This window comes from Aristolochia californica, unplaced genomic scaffold (genome assembly GCF_029961685.1).
Source record: "Aristolochia californica isolate CCGP_79_NKW_82.1479 unplaced genomic scaffold, dmAriCali1.0.hap1 SCAF_5, whole genome shotgun sequence".
NCBI lineage: Eukaryota > Viridiplantae > Streptophyta > Magnoliopsida > Piperales > Aristolochiaceae > Aristolochia > Aristolochia californica.
Window position 1 is genome coordinate 36830833 of NW_027182214.1, and position 12360 is coordinate 36843192.

At 36.7% G+C, this 12360-nt stretch overlaps 1 protein-coding gene across 1 annotated transcript; it reads right to left on the bottom strand.

Moving 5' to 3' along the window:
- Positions 1 to 6468: 6468 nt before the first annotated feature.
- Positions 6469 to 8917, bottom strand: LOC137966477 (uncharacterized). Its single transcript, XM_068813101.1, has 2 exons — positions 8147 to 8917; positions 6469 to 7091 (listed from the first exon to the last, which is right to left on the bottom strand). The coding sequence occupies exon 1, from the start codon at positions 8798 to 8800 to the stop codon at positions 8147 to 8149; it is 654 nt and encodes a 217-aa protein (XP_068669202.1). The 5' UTR covers positions 8801 to 8917; the 3' UTR covers positions 6469 to 7091.
- Between the last annotated feature and the right edge of the window lie 3443 nt (positions 8918 to 12360).

Below are 12360 nucleotides of genomic sequence, written 5' to 3' on the forward strand. Positions count from 1 at the left end.
AGATTTCGGACTCTATAATCTGGCCAAACTGTGTACTCTTTCTTCTTTGGCCAGCATGCCCATTGACTCTTCCAAGATTGATATCTCCATCCGAAAAACTCAGAATGAGAATTGGTTGAATATATAAGAAAATAGACTTACATATATTTATTTTTATATATAATTATTCATAGAAATTCTTGTTCTTGATGGCATAAAATGGCTCTAAAGTTGAAGCTTTCTAATGTTACATGAAACTTTTCTGTTGCTTTACCTTTATTGCTTCAGTTATCGATTTCTCTTTCCAGAAAAATCTGATTTTAACGATTCCTATTGAGTTGCAAACTAAATTCAAATATATTTTCAATGGTATATAACGTTCTATATTAAAAATAAGGCAAGTGAGTGAAACATCCAATGAAATATAAAAATTAAGAAATAAGACTTAAGGAAAATGAGAAACTCCTCTTTTTTCTTTTTCTTTTTCTTCGTCTTCTTCTTCTTCCATTTTTTCTCCATCTTCTTCTCCTTTTACATCTCAAATCATTTCCCGCTATGATACCATGTTGAAACTTAGGATTTCATGATGTATAATCATAGTAGAAGATGATTAAAGGACGAGAAGAAGAAGAAGAGTTGTGGAGTGAAGGTTTTAGGAGGAGAAGAGAAAGAGTGACGAATTTGGAGAAAATGGGAGCAAGATTAGGGTAATAGACTTGTCCAAACTCTCCCCCTTAAGTTGTATTTATAGATATTGAAAGTAATATTAAAAAAATACCCTTCACCCTAATAAAAGTGATATTACAAGAATACCCTTCACCCTTGTGTCTTTCTTGGATACTCTACCACTCAAAGTTTATATCTATGTTTTGAACCCACCACCTTTCGTCTTTATAAGTCCCTTCATGTTAAATTGTTGATTCTATCTTTCCCTTCACTACACTTCACTCTCACCTTGACTGTCCTTCATCTGATACACTCTCCCTCTGGTATTCCTCTATGTCCTTGCTTCCAGTTACCGGCACATCATCCACATATTCAATCCATGTGCCCTCTGCAAGCTTCATTCAAGTCCTCACACCTAACCCCACTCATAGACCTCCCTCATCGGCTGACCCACTCCTATCATCCCATCTAGCTTTCTCCCTTCCCTATGTTATTGTCTCTAGATCTAATAACAATATTTACAAGCTCATCCAAAAATTAAACCTCACAACCCCGCTTCTTATATCTGCCAACTGTGACTCAAGCTCTCACCAATCCCAAATGGCTTAAGGCTATGTCTGATGAGTATGATGCTCTTGTTTGGGATAGGAGATGAAATTTTTTTCCCTCGGATCTCTCACCAAATCTGGTAGGTTTCAAATAGATTTTTCTTACTAAATGTCTATATGATGGCTAGAGAGATAGGTATGAAGCTCACTTAGTTTCCAAAGGGTTTCACTAGCACCTGGGTTTGATTATCATGAAACTTGTAGTCCAATTATCAAACCTACCACTATTCGCATTGTTCTTAGCCTTACAATAATTCATAGCTGGTCGCTTTCCCAACTTGATATCAATAATGTATTTCTCCAAGGTACCATGTTTGAGGATGTTTTTATGGCACAACCATCGGGCTTCATTGATCGTGATCATCCCCATGATGTCTGCAAACTTTGCAAAGCTATCTACGGTCTCAAACAAGCTCCACGTACTTGGTATCATGAGGTGCACTAGTTTCTTATGACCTCTGGTTTAACCAACTCTCATGCAGACTCCTCTCTATTTATCTCTCACACAGGTAGTATTGTACTGTATATTCTGGTCTATCTGGATGACATTATTATTACAGCAGACAATGATCAAGCTATGACAACGTTCATGCACCTTCTTGCTCAACGATTTTCAAGCAAAGATCTTGGCTCCTTCACTTACTTTCTCAGAATTTTTTGGAAGATAGGCCCAAGCCCACATGACCAAGGAAGGCCCACATATCTAAGAGTATTATAAGATGGGCACACAATCAAGTAAGACCCACAATATGGGCCCAAGAACATAAGAATTAGGAGCCACCATGATTACCACGAGCTGACATCCTTATCACATAAGTTGGAAGTTCAAGAAGGACTCTTAAAGGCATCTTTATCTTAAGGTCACGTCCTAGAAGAGTTCTAGTTTGAGTTATGTTTATCTTTTATCTATATTGAGTTATTTAATTATGCTAGGATTTATCTTTAAGTGTTAGAGTTTGGGTATAATTGGGACAAAGGTAGTTTTATTGTAATTAGACTCTACTATCTTCCTCTATTATAAAAAGAGGTTCATGTCCTCTAATTATAATAAGTCAATGCAATATTTTTCTTTTTCATAAATTCAACATGGTATCAAAGTAGGTTATGTGAGTTGACTTGGTCAACCTACAGAGATAATGAGATCCTTTTCTCTAAACCCTAAACCCTAAGTCTAGGTTTGTAGTTATTTGTTTTCAATCCCTACACCCGTAGTTTGCTTTGTGTTTTTAACCTGTATACTGAGATTTTCATATTGCAAATTATATATTGACATAAATATATTTGAGTTTACTTTCCAAGTAAAAACAATGTTTTCCAATCGGATTTATCTATAGAGAGATATCGATATTTGAATGTACAAAGGTCAGATTGTAAAAGAGGTTCGAGTAGTAGCAGAAAGCTTCAGCTTTCGAGGTATTTTATGCTCTCAAGAACTAGACTTTATATGGAGAAATATATATCAAAAGAAATATCTATAAGTCTATTCTTTTACCTATTCAACCAATTTTTTATCTGAGTTATCTACAAAGAGAAATCGATATTGGAAGCAGCAAAGGTCGGATTGAAAAAGAGGTTCGAGCAGCAGCAAAAAGCTTCAACTTCTAAGGTATTTTTTGCTATCAAGAAATGGACTTTATATGGAGAATTATATATCAAAAGAAAGATATGTAAGTATATTTTCTTAAATATTCAACCAATTATCAATATGAATTTTTTATAAGGATATATTGATCTTTGAATAGTCAATGGTCATTCTGGAAAAAAAGGAGAAACAATACTTAGTTCGACTAGATGACAGAGACAGAAATCTATCAGATTATTTATCTTTTTATAATTATATTTTATGAAGATAATTTATACTTGGATGAAAGGTATTTAATCCTAGTTTTATAATAAAAACAATTCATGTCAATCTGATCTATATTTAAAGATTTATTCGCATTGGAAGAATCAAAGGTCATGCTGGTATTCTATTGTATTAAAAAATCTGAATTTATGCCAATTGTTTTGTGTTTCTTTTTGAGTGGATATATCTGGAAAATATCTAATTTCTCCCAGGTTTGAGGGGTTATTTATATATCTCTATTATTTGGCCTTATTGCTACATCTATGATATTTGGTTCAAGTTGGGATCATTGTCATTACTTTCCAGCTTGAGGGGGAGAAGTAGAAGAAGTACAAGAAAGAGGTATTTTATTCCTTATGTTGTGGATAAGTTTATGTGACCAAAATATTCAAAAAAGGGTGAGCACAAAAGATGAAGCTTCTACATCTAAGAAAAAATATTTATATCGGATTATGATTATTTCGTGGGTCCTTCTACGAGGTTTATTATTTTGGTTCGTGTTATATGTGTTGGAAGATGGTCGTGTTACATTACAATTTCTGATATTATGTCTCTTTGGATGAAACATTATTATTGAAGAAGAGGTGACCTCATTAAATTTTCTCATACAATAATTTATTTGACTCTCAAAAATATCACGGTTGGGACACCATGAGAGTTGGTGCCCGGATTGGGACACCATGATAAATATAACTCTAAAAAATATCATGGTTGGGATACCATGAGAGTCAGTGTCTGGATTGGGACACCATTATAAATAAACCCACTACCCCCTATAATGGCTTTTATTACTCCTACCACTTGAGAGTCGTTGTCCTGTGGAGGGACACGGTGGTGGATACTTCAGAGCAATGCCGACAGACACACTACCTACAGAAGACGGAGAGTGCCATACATCCAGCATTAGGACTGGAGTATGGAGCACTGTCTTACCGGCTAGGAGTAATTTTTACTCTCACTAATATTATGCCAGTAGGGTCTCAGGAAGGACGCAACAGCGTGAGGGGGAGTGTTGGAAGATGTGTTGTTTTATAAAAAAATATTTTATACATCATTTGCAGCAAGTTGGGAGTTCATGTTGTTCTCTCACCCCCAGCTTGAGGGGGAGTGTTGGAAGATAGGCCCAAGCCCACACGACAAAGGAATGCCCACATATCTAAGATTATTATAAGATGGGTCACATGACCAAGGAAGGCCCACAAGATGGGCCCAAGAACATAAGAAGTAGGACCCACCATGATTACCACGAGCCGACATCCTTATCACATAAATTGGAAGATCAAGAAGGACTCACAAAGGCATCTTTATCTTATGGTCACGTCCTAGAATAGTTCTAGTTTGAGTTATGTTTGTCTTTTATCTATATTGAGTTATTTAATTATGCTAGGATTTATCTTTAAGTGTTAGATTTTGGGTGTAATTGGGACAAAGGTAGTTTTATTGTAATTGGACTCTACTATCTTCCTCTATTATAAATAGAGGTACATGTACTCTGATTATAATAAATCAATGAAGTATTTCTCTTTTCCATAAATTCAACAGAATTGAAGTTGTTCTTCATTCTCAAGGATTGTTTTTGTCTCAATGCTGGTATATTTCTGATCTACTTGCTCGTACATGGATGGAAAATGCAAAGCCTATAACTACACCTCTTGCCACATCATCTACACTCACACTTTAGTCTAGCACGACACCCTTTGATCCATCTGAATATCGAACTATTTTTGGTAGTCTCCAATACTTGTCTCTTACGTGCCCTGACATTGCCTATGTGGTAAATAAGTTATCTAAGTTTATTCATTGCCCTACTACTGACCATTGGGATGCTGTGAAGCACTTGTTGTGATACCTTTGTGGAACTCTGGATCATGGTATTGTCTTACATTGACAATCTTCTTTGTCACTACATGTGTTCTCTGATGGTGATTGAGCAGGAAACAAGGATGATTTTACTTCCACAGGTGTTTACCTTATTTACCTAGGTCACAATCCTATCTCTTGGAGTTCTAAGAAGCAATGGATTGTGGCTCGGTCATCTACTTAGGCGGAACATTGATCTGTGACAAGCACTATAGTTGAGATCTGATGGATCTGCTAACTGAATTGGGTGTTTTTCTTCCACAACAACCGGTGCTTTTATTGTGATAATGTGGGCGCTATAAATATATGCTCCAATCCAGTATTTCACTCTTGCATGAAACATGTTGTTTTGGATTACCACATCATTCACAAAAAAGTTCTGAGTGGCACTCTTCGGGTTACTTATGTCTCCTTTGGTGATCAGTTGATTGGTGCTCTCACCAAACCGCTTCCCCAAACACGTTTCCTCTTCTTAAAGACCAAGATTGGACTTTCCTCTCGAAGATCTATCTTGTGGGGGCATGATAGAGATAAAGGACAATGTATGAACTCAAATCAAATTGTATCCAACTACGGCACATGGCTGAAGAGTTGTAAACGCTACGTCACTTATTGTAAATCTATAAATACATGTCTCATCATCAATGAAAAATACGGTGAATTATTTTCTTCTTCCATCTGCTTCTTCTATACAGAACAGTGTTGAGGGTCGCTGTATTGATTCCATAACCTTGGCTGTACAAGTTGTTGTATCTGCGGGCTCCTCTAAGCCTTTGAACCACATATGGGAATGATATATGGTTAAATATGTGATAAAGAAGTTCAATTTGAAGCCTCAACCTTAATTTTGAACACGCTTGAAGCTCTAGTAGTTGAAGTCGTAGTAGAATCACCAAAAATCATCTTTTTTCAAATCTACAGCGGCTCTCTACCCCTTCTCTACAACTCGACTCTATCGGATCTAATCTATTGAAAGACAATCAAAGAACGGCTCCGTGCTTGAGTTTTTCTCGACCCCGTTGCTTTACTATATATCTGTAGATTTGATTTGATGTACAAAATCGTATATAAAATTAAAGCCTAAATGACCGTATTTAAAAAACAATGTCTAATAACGATGTTCGGAGAAATTATCCTAAAAGAAAATTAAAAACCCCTAAAGTCTTCTTATTGTGTGTAAAGTTTCCTTCCTATGGATGTAAGGTTTTCTGCAAAATCACATTAAATCCAAGTGCATACTCTGTTATTTGATTTTTACATTCATTAATCATCACAGGTTTGTCCTTGCCCGCCCCCCCCCCCAATCTTTGCCGGGAAGCAACTGCTTGCCTTTGCCTCAAATATTTCCCCTCTTTAATAAGCGTCCACATCGTTCTGTAAATTTAAAGGTACATTAACAGCACTATTCTTCTTATATAGCAACTTCCCTTGGCAATAAAGTCAGCAGACATGTTTTAACGGCCAAAATTCCCAGTAAATTCCCGGAGTCTTCTTCGATCAGGTAACGTATGAGGTTTGGAATCACCAAACTGATTCATGGAAGAAATGAAAGTTCAGCGACAGGGGGAACTCACGAAAGCCATCGATTCACCTCGCAGTACTCACTGTGGATGGGAATTAACCATCTCAGGTTCTTAGCAAACTCAGGGATCAAGTCTACGCTAACGTCAGTCTTAGAAGCCTTCCGACGGAAGGAAATTTGGTGGATCCCTTCCAAATCATTTTCTATGGTGGAAAATGAGACCTTCACGGCATATTTTCCGTATCTTGACTGCCGCCGAAGACAACTCATTATCTTGATTCCAGAGAGCCCCTCAGGTAGAATTAAGAAAAGGACAGAAAACTCATTAATAGGGTTGCTTTTTTTCCCACAGGTGACTCCGCTCGTAAGGTAAATTTTTTACATGAAACAGAAGATTCTAAATCCATTTGAAAGATTATGCATGTAAGAAAGATACAGAGGAACAATCTTGAAGACCCATTTTCTGGGTCTCATTTTTTTTATTTTTTTACTTTTTTTTATTGGGAAAGACCAACTGCATTGATTCCAGAGAGCCCCGACTGGTTGTTCGTAAACCCCAAGCTTCAGAATAAAATGAGGATGAGATTACTAAGATGTGGAAATCCAAAGCCTGCAATGGTGGACATCATCTATTCGATGAATTGGGTCAGAGAAAACAAGTAAAAGAACAAGAGGAAGAGAAATGGCAGGAATACAGTGGAGGGAGCTTGTTGACAAATACAGTCAATTAAACAATTGGTATAAAATATTATATAGTTCAAATTTCAATTTAAGCTAAGTTATCTGATCTCAACCTAATCTGACATAACATGAATTGGTGGGCAGTTTCTTTCTCAACATATAATATAACTTAACAAACCATAAAAAATCTCAAGTTGAGATCTTATTAGAGGTGTTGTTGATATGCAAAAGGCACAAGCGTTTCAATTGTGGATTGACAGGTACAGAAAGATGCCATAGTTCTGTGTCCTGGGTCCAGGGTATGATTAAAGACACCAAAAAGAAAGTGAGGCTTCCACAGCTTTAGTAGACACCATAAAGTGCAGAAACAGGTGGGAATCGGTCCTCTCACTCCTTTTGCTTTGTTTGATGATTAGACCAGCTTTTTCCACCATGGCCCCATCATCCCTCCAACCACCCATAATTTTATTTAACCCATTTGTTTATTCTTGTATGAGTTTGAAACAAGATGAACTCTATTTACCCGATTCAGTTTAATAACAGTTCCACCACCAGCTTGATCATCTACACTAAACCATATTACTGTTCACAGGTCTCTGTTGCAAATTTCATAAATGGCGTCTCCTCGGACGCTGCAGTTATTTAAAGAGAAAGAAAAAGAAGAAGGTCACATGCTCACATACACAGCTATCATTTCAAGGAGAAGAGCAGAATCAGAGGAGAAAAAAAAAATAGAGTTAGAAACAGTTCTTCTCGACTCGTAGCAATTATACGGTTGTCCTTCTTCTTACTCACTCTCGAGACACTCCCATTTTTTAATATTCAAAATACACAAAGTAAAAACGAAAGAAAAAATGAATTTTTCCATTGCCCACCCATCAACCAAAAATTGAAAACACAAGAAAAGAGACGGAAGAGAAATTAATAGAATTTTTCACTTTGAATGATCAGGAAGAAATAGAAGAAAGGGTGAGAATGATATACTCAGTGAGCCATGGCTACCGGGGGCGAGAACCCGATGCTCCTCTGTGCCGGCAAAGCAAGCATGGCAGTATGATCCAAGAAATCGTTTAGAGCAACCAAAGACTGTAAAATGGTTCTAAGATCTTCTGTGCGTGTGAACCCCGCGACCCCAACATGCCTCACTGCATAGAGATAGAAAGTGATGCATCCTTTTCTGAATTTAAACCGAGCCATCTCGCACCCAGAGAGCCCCCTTATCAGCTTCTTGTTCACTTCCCCGAGAGGAATCGCCGACGGCCAAATTCGATCGACCGCAGATTTCATGGCTTCAGACTCGAAGACGAAGAGAAGGACTTTGGATTTTTTGGTGCCGAGGCCGAGGGTGAGTGTGTGCCACGCATGGTGAGCTAGGATGGTGAAGTTGGTAGGCAAGAAGGTGACAGTGGAAGGAAAAGGAAGGGAATTAGACTGGTTGCAGGAAAGAAGGGGCAGAGAGAGAAGGCGCAGGAGTTCAAGAGAAGCAGCACGACGAACGGTGAAGGATTTCACCACGAATTGGGCCCCGAATCGGATACCCTTTACTTCAGAGATGGGTTTGAAGGAAGGATTGGTCGTGGATTTCTTCGACTGTTTCTGTTCATGCTTCCGCTTCGTTTTCCCTTCTTTAGCTTCCATGGTGGCGGAATGAAATGAAGGTCTCCAGCGTGTTTTGATGACTTAAGCACTGAAGTATAATGAACCGTGAGGCTCAGAGTTCAGAGTCAAAGAAATGGTGCCCGACTTTTTGAAGGGTTTTGCATTTTTACTTGTTGAATTTGTTAATCGGAAAGCTGGGTTTTATATTTCGTGAAGTGGGATTTACCAGTTAACATCTGGAACAGTGTGGCTGTATCTTTTCTTTAATAAGAATTCGAGTACATCTCTGCATCTGAATGCTTCCTTATTGCTCTTCCTAAACAACCAAAAAGAGAGAAGACTGGTTTTCTTCTTAAAATGCCCACATGCCATCATTGCCTGCCAAACTTTACATAAATGGGGCGCATCTACTATCTATCACAGTATTTAGTGCCGCACAGTGGCTGATTTTGCCTTCTCTCGAATCTCAATGCTGGGGTGCTTCATCTGCGGCATACTTTTTTTTTTTTTCTCTCTCTAAAAAGAATGCAAACTTTATAATTAAAAATAAATATAAACATAGGTTAAATTACTATAAGCCAAAGTTTTAATCTTTTGGTAAGTATATATATCCTCTCGCGAGTTTTATAAATTTTTAAAATTTTTAAAAATAAAATTTTAGTTTAAACAAGATTCTTGTAGGAATTACAAAAAATAAAAAAATGTCCTAGGTCTAATCACTAATAAGCAAACCAACCCTTCTAAAAGGGATGTATTAATAAAGCACTTGGTTATAATAAAAATACTTATTTTAGACAATTTAGTATTTATCACAATAATGTATTTAAGGTTGATCTTAATGGGGGCAGGTTTAAGAATTTAGGTAGGAAATGTACTTCATCTATTATAAATCAAGAAAAAATAAACATTTCTTCTGTAGGAAAAATCCCTACTTATCAACTTAGCCATTACCCATGCCTCTTTTCACATGTTATGATCTTTTATATAAATTTGTATAAAGAAGGGAAAAGTTAAAATTGAGTTTTTCATTTACGGGTCTCTCATGTTAAGTATTATTGTTGAATTTAAAGAGAGTGTTATAGGATAGGAAACAACACAATTTATAAACTTAATATAATTTGAGTACATGAGCAAGTTATAAACTTCAATTTGCAAGGAAAAAGATTCTTGGTTTTCAATATTCTTTTACTAAAAAAAATTCTTCATAGATGCAAATAATTTCATCTTTTATTCGCACTCTTTCTTGAATATTTTGGTCACAAAAAAATTACCACAATATGTGGAACAAAATATCTCTTTCTTGTACTTCTTCATCTACTTCTCCCCCTCAAGTTGGGGAAAAATTGACATATAGATCTAGTTTGGACAAAACATAATGCAGGAGAAAGAAAATAACTTCTAGTTGTACGATAAAGCTCCATTTATTAGTCAAAATTATTAGAGTCTAAAACACACTCTGCTCAATTTTAAAGGCGGACAAACTGCCCAACTTTCAGGTTTATCAAATAAACTAAATTTTTAAGGGTATCTCAAACACAAATCATCTCTTGGGTGAAGAACAAAAGACTTGACTCAAGGTGGATATTGGACACACTCCTATACTTTTTAGGTAGTGGGTCTAGGCATTGCTCTAAAGTGATAAAAAATGCAAGATGATAAATTGAAGAAATAATAGAGGAAAACAACTTTCAATGGAAGGATTCAACTATGCAACACTTATACTTCCAAAGTGACCTTTTTAAAAAAAAATAAAAATTAGAGGAGACTATAATGGTAGAACTTAATAAACTTGATCAAATATAACTTTTTTTGCGTGACCATAATTTTTTGGAGTTAACTATGTGGAAGATATACAACCAAGTAATAAAAACGCAAAACTTGAAAACAACATTGAAGCAAGGTATTGCATACCTTGAAAGAGCACATCATGGAGTGATGAAGTCCAACCAAAACTCTCTTATTATAAAAATTTTTTTGGCTAAACAACTCAATTTTAGGATAAAAGTAAACTCAATTAACATCAATGCATGAAGAGATAATAGGAGAGAAAATAGGAAAAAATAGACTTTTTACAGAATTAACCTTTGGAACTTCTGATATCAATATCTCCAAATATATAGCTCAAAATAAAAATAAAAATTTTGTTGTTCAAGAAACAAGATTCAAAGAGCTTTAAATTTATATCCAATTTGACAAAAAAAAAAGATTAATTATTGAATATTTTATGACCTCTTAACTTTTTTTCATTTTGTTGCATGACCCTTGGCAACTCCAATGGGAATATCTCCTTAACTATAGATCAAATTGACATAAAATTCTCTCCTTTTAAAACTAGACTTCGATACCTTTCATCAAAGTATAATTTTTATTCATAAAATATACTTATTTTGAGATAAAGAATTTGATAGATTTTGGATTCTATAATCTAACCGAATTGAGTACTCTTTCTTCTTTGGCCAACATGACCATTGGCCCTTGCGAAATTGATATCTACCTCTAGAAAACTCAGATTTTGAATTGGTTTGACAAGGTAAAAAATAGACTTATAGATATTTCTTTTGACATATAAATCTCCATATAAAGTTGTTAAGGTCCCTAGCCATGGATCGAGTGACTCAGCGATCTCCTATTGGTTCCAGATTAGAATTCGTCCTTGAGTGAGGTTTGAGATTTTTAGAACGCCCTATGGTTGAAAAGACTCAAGATTTCAAAAGAAGCTTGCACCTTGGACCTCCTTGGAATAGAGAGTATCCGATCTCTGATTTAAGACTAATGATCAAGCTTAATTCCATTCAAGCATTCGTCCCCCTTATAAGAGAGGACTAGGGTTCGAGTACAAAGCAAAGGCCAATAACAAGGTCCACGAAAAGAAAGGAAATTACATATAAAGCAACAAAGTGCTTAAACCAGAAAATTACATGATTTACATGCGACGTCTACTAATCACTCGACCTGCTATGGAGTCCATAACATCACCCCCCTTCTAGAGAAAGAGCTTGTCCTCGAGCTCAAAGTTGGGATAGACAACACAAAAGGCTTCTAAGGGTTCCCATGAGGCTTCAGCAGGGTCGGTCTCCGCCTATTGGACTAACATCTCCCACGAACCGTGTACACGTTGAGTCTACAAAAAAAAAAATTGGAGTTGGCAGCACACGACCATCCTCCAACAGTGGCAAGGGTGTATGCAATAGAGGCGAGTCTCCCTTGAATGGCTTCAAAAGGGAGACATGGAAAACATCATGAATTTTGGCATTCGGGGGAAGTTGCAACCTATAAGCAATGCTGCCAACATGATCCACAATCTGAAATGGACCATAGAATTTCGGGGAAAGTTTTATGATGCTTGGAAGCTGCAAGAGAGAGCTGGTGGTAGGGTTGAAGACGAAGCCGGACATAGTCCCCAGGTGCATAAGAGAGGTCCCGATGACCCTTGTCATATATCTGCTTCATCTGAGACTGAGCTTACTGCAAATTAGCTTTGACCAGGTCAAGCATACGATCACATTTGCACAAAGCCTGATCGAGAGCTGCCACATGAGAAGACCCAGCCACATAAGATAAGAGGCGGGGGGTCACGACCTTAAACCACTTTGAAAGGT

Coding starts and splice junctions, on each gene's coding strand:
- LOC137966477 (XM_068813101.1), bottom strand. CDS start 8,800: ATGGAAGCTAAAGAAGGGAAAACGAAGCGGAAGCATGAACAGAAACAG.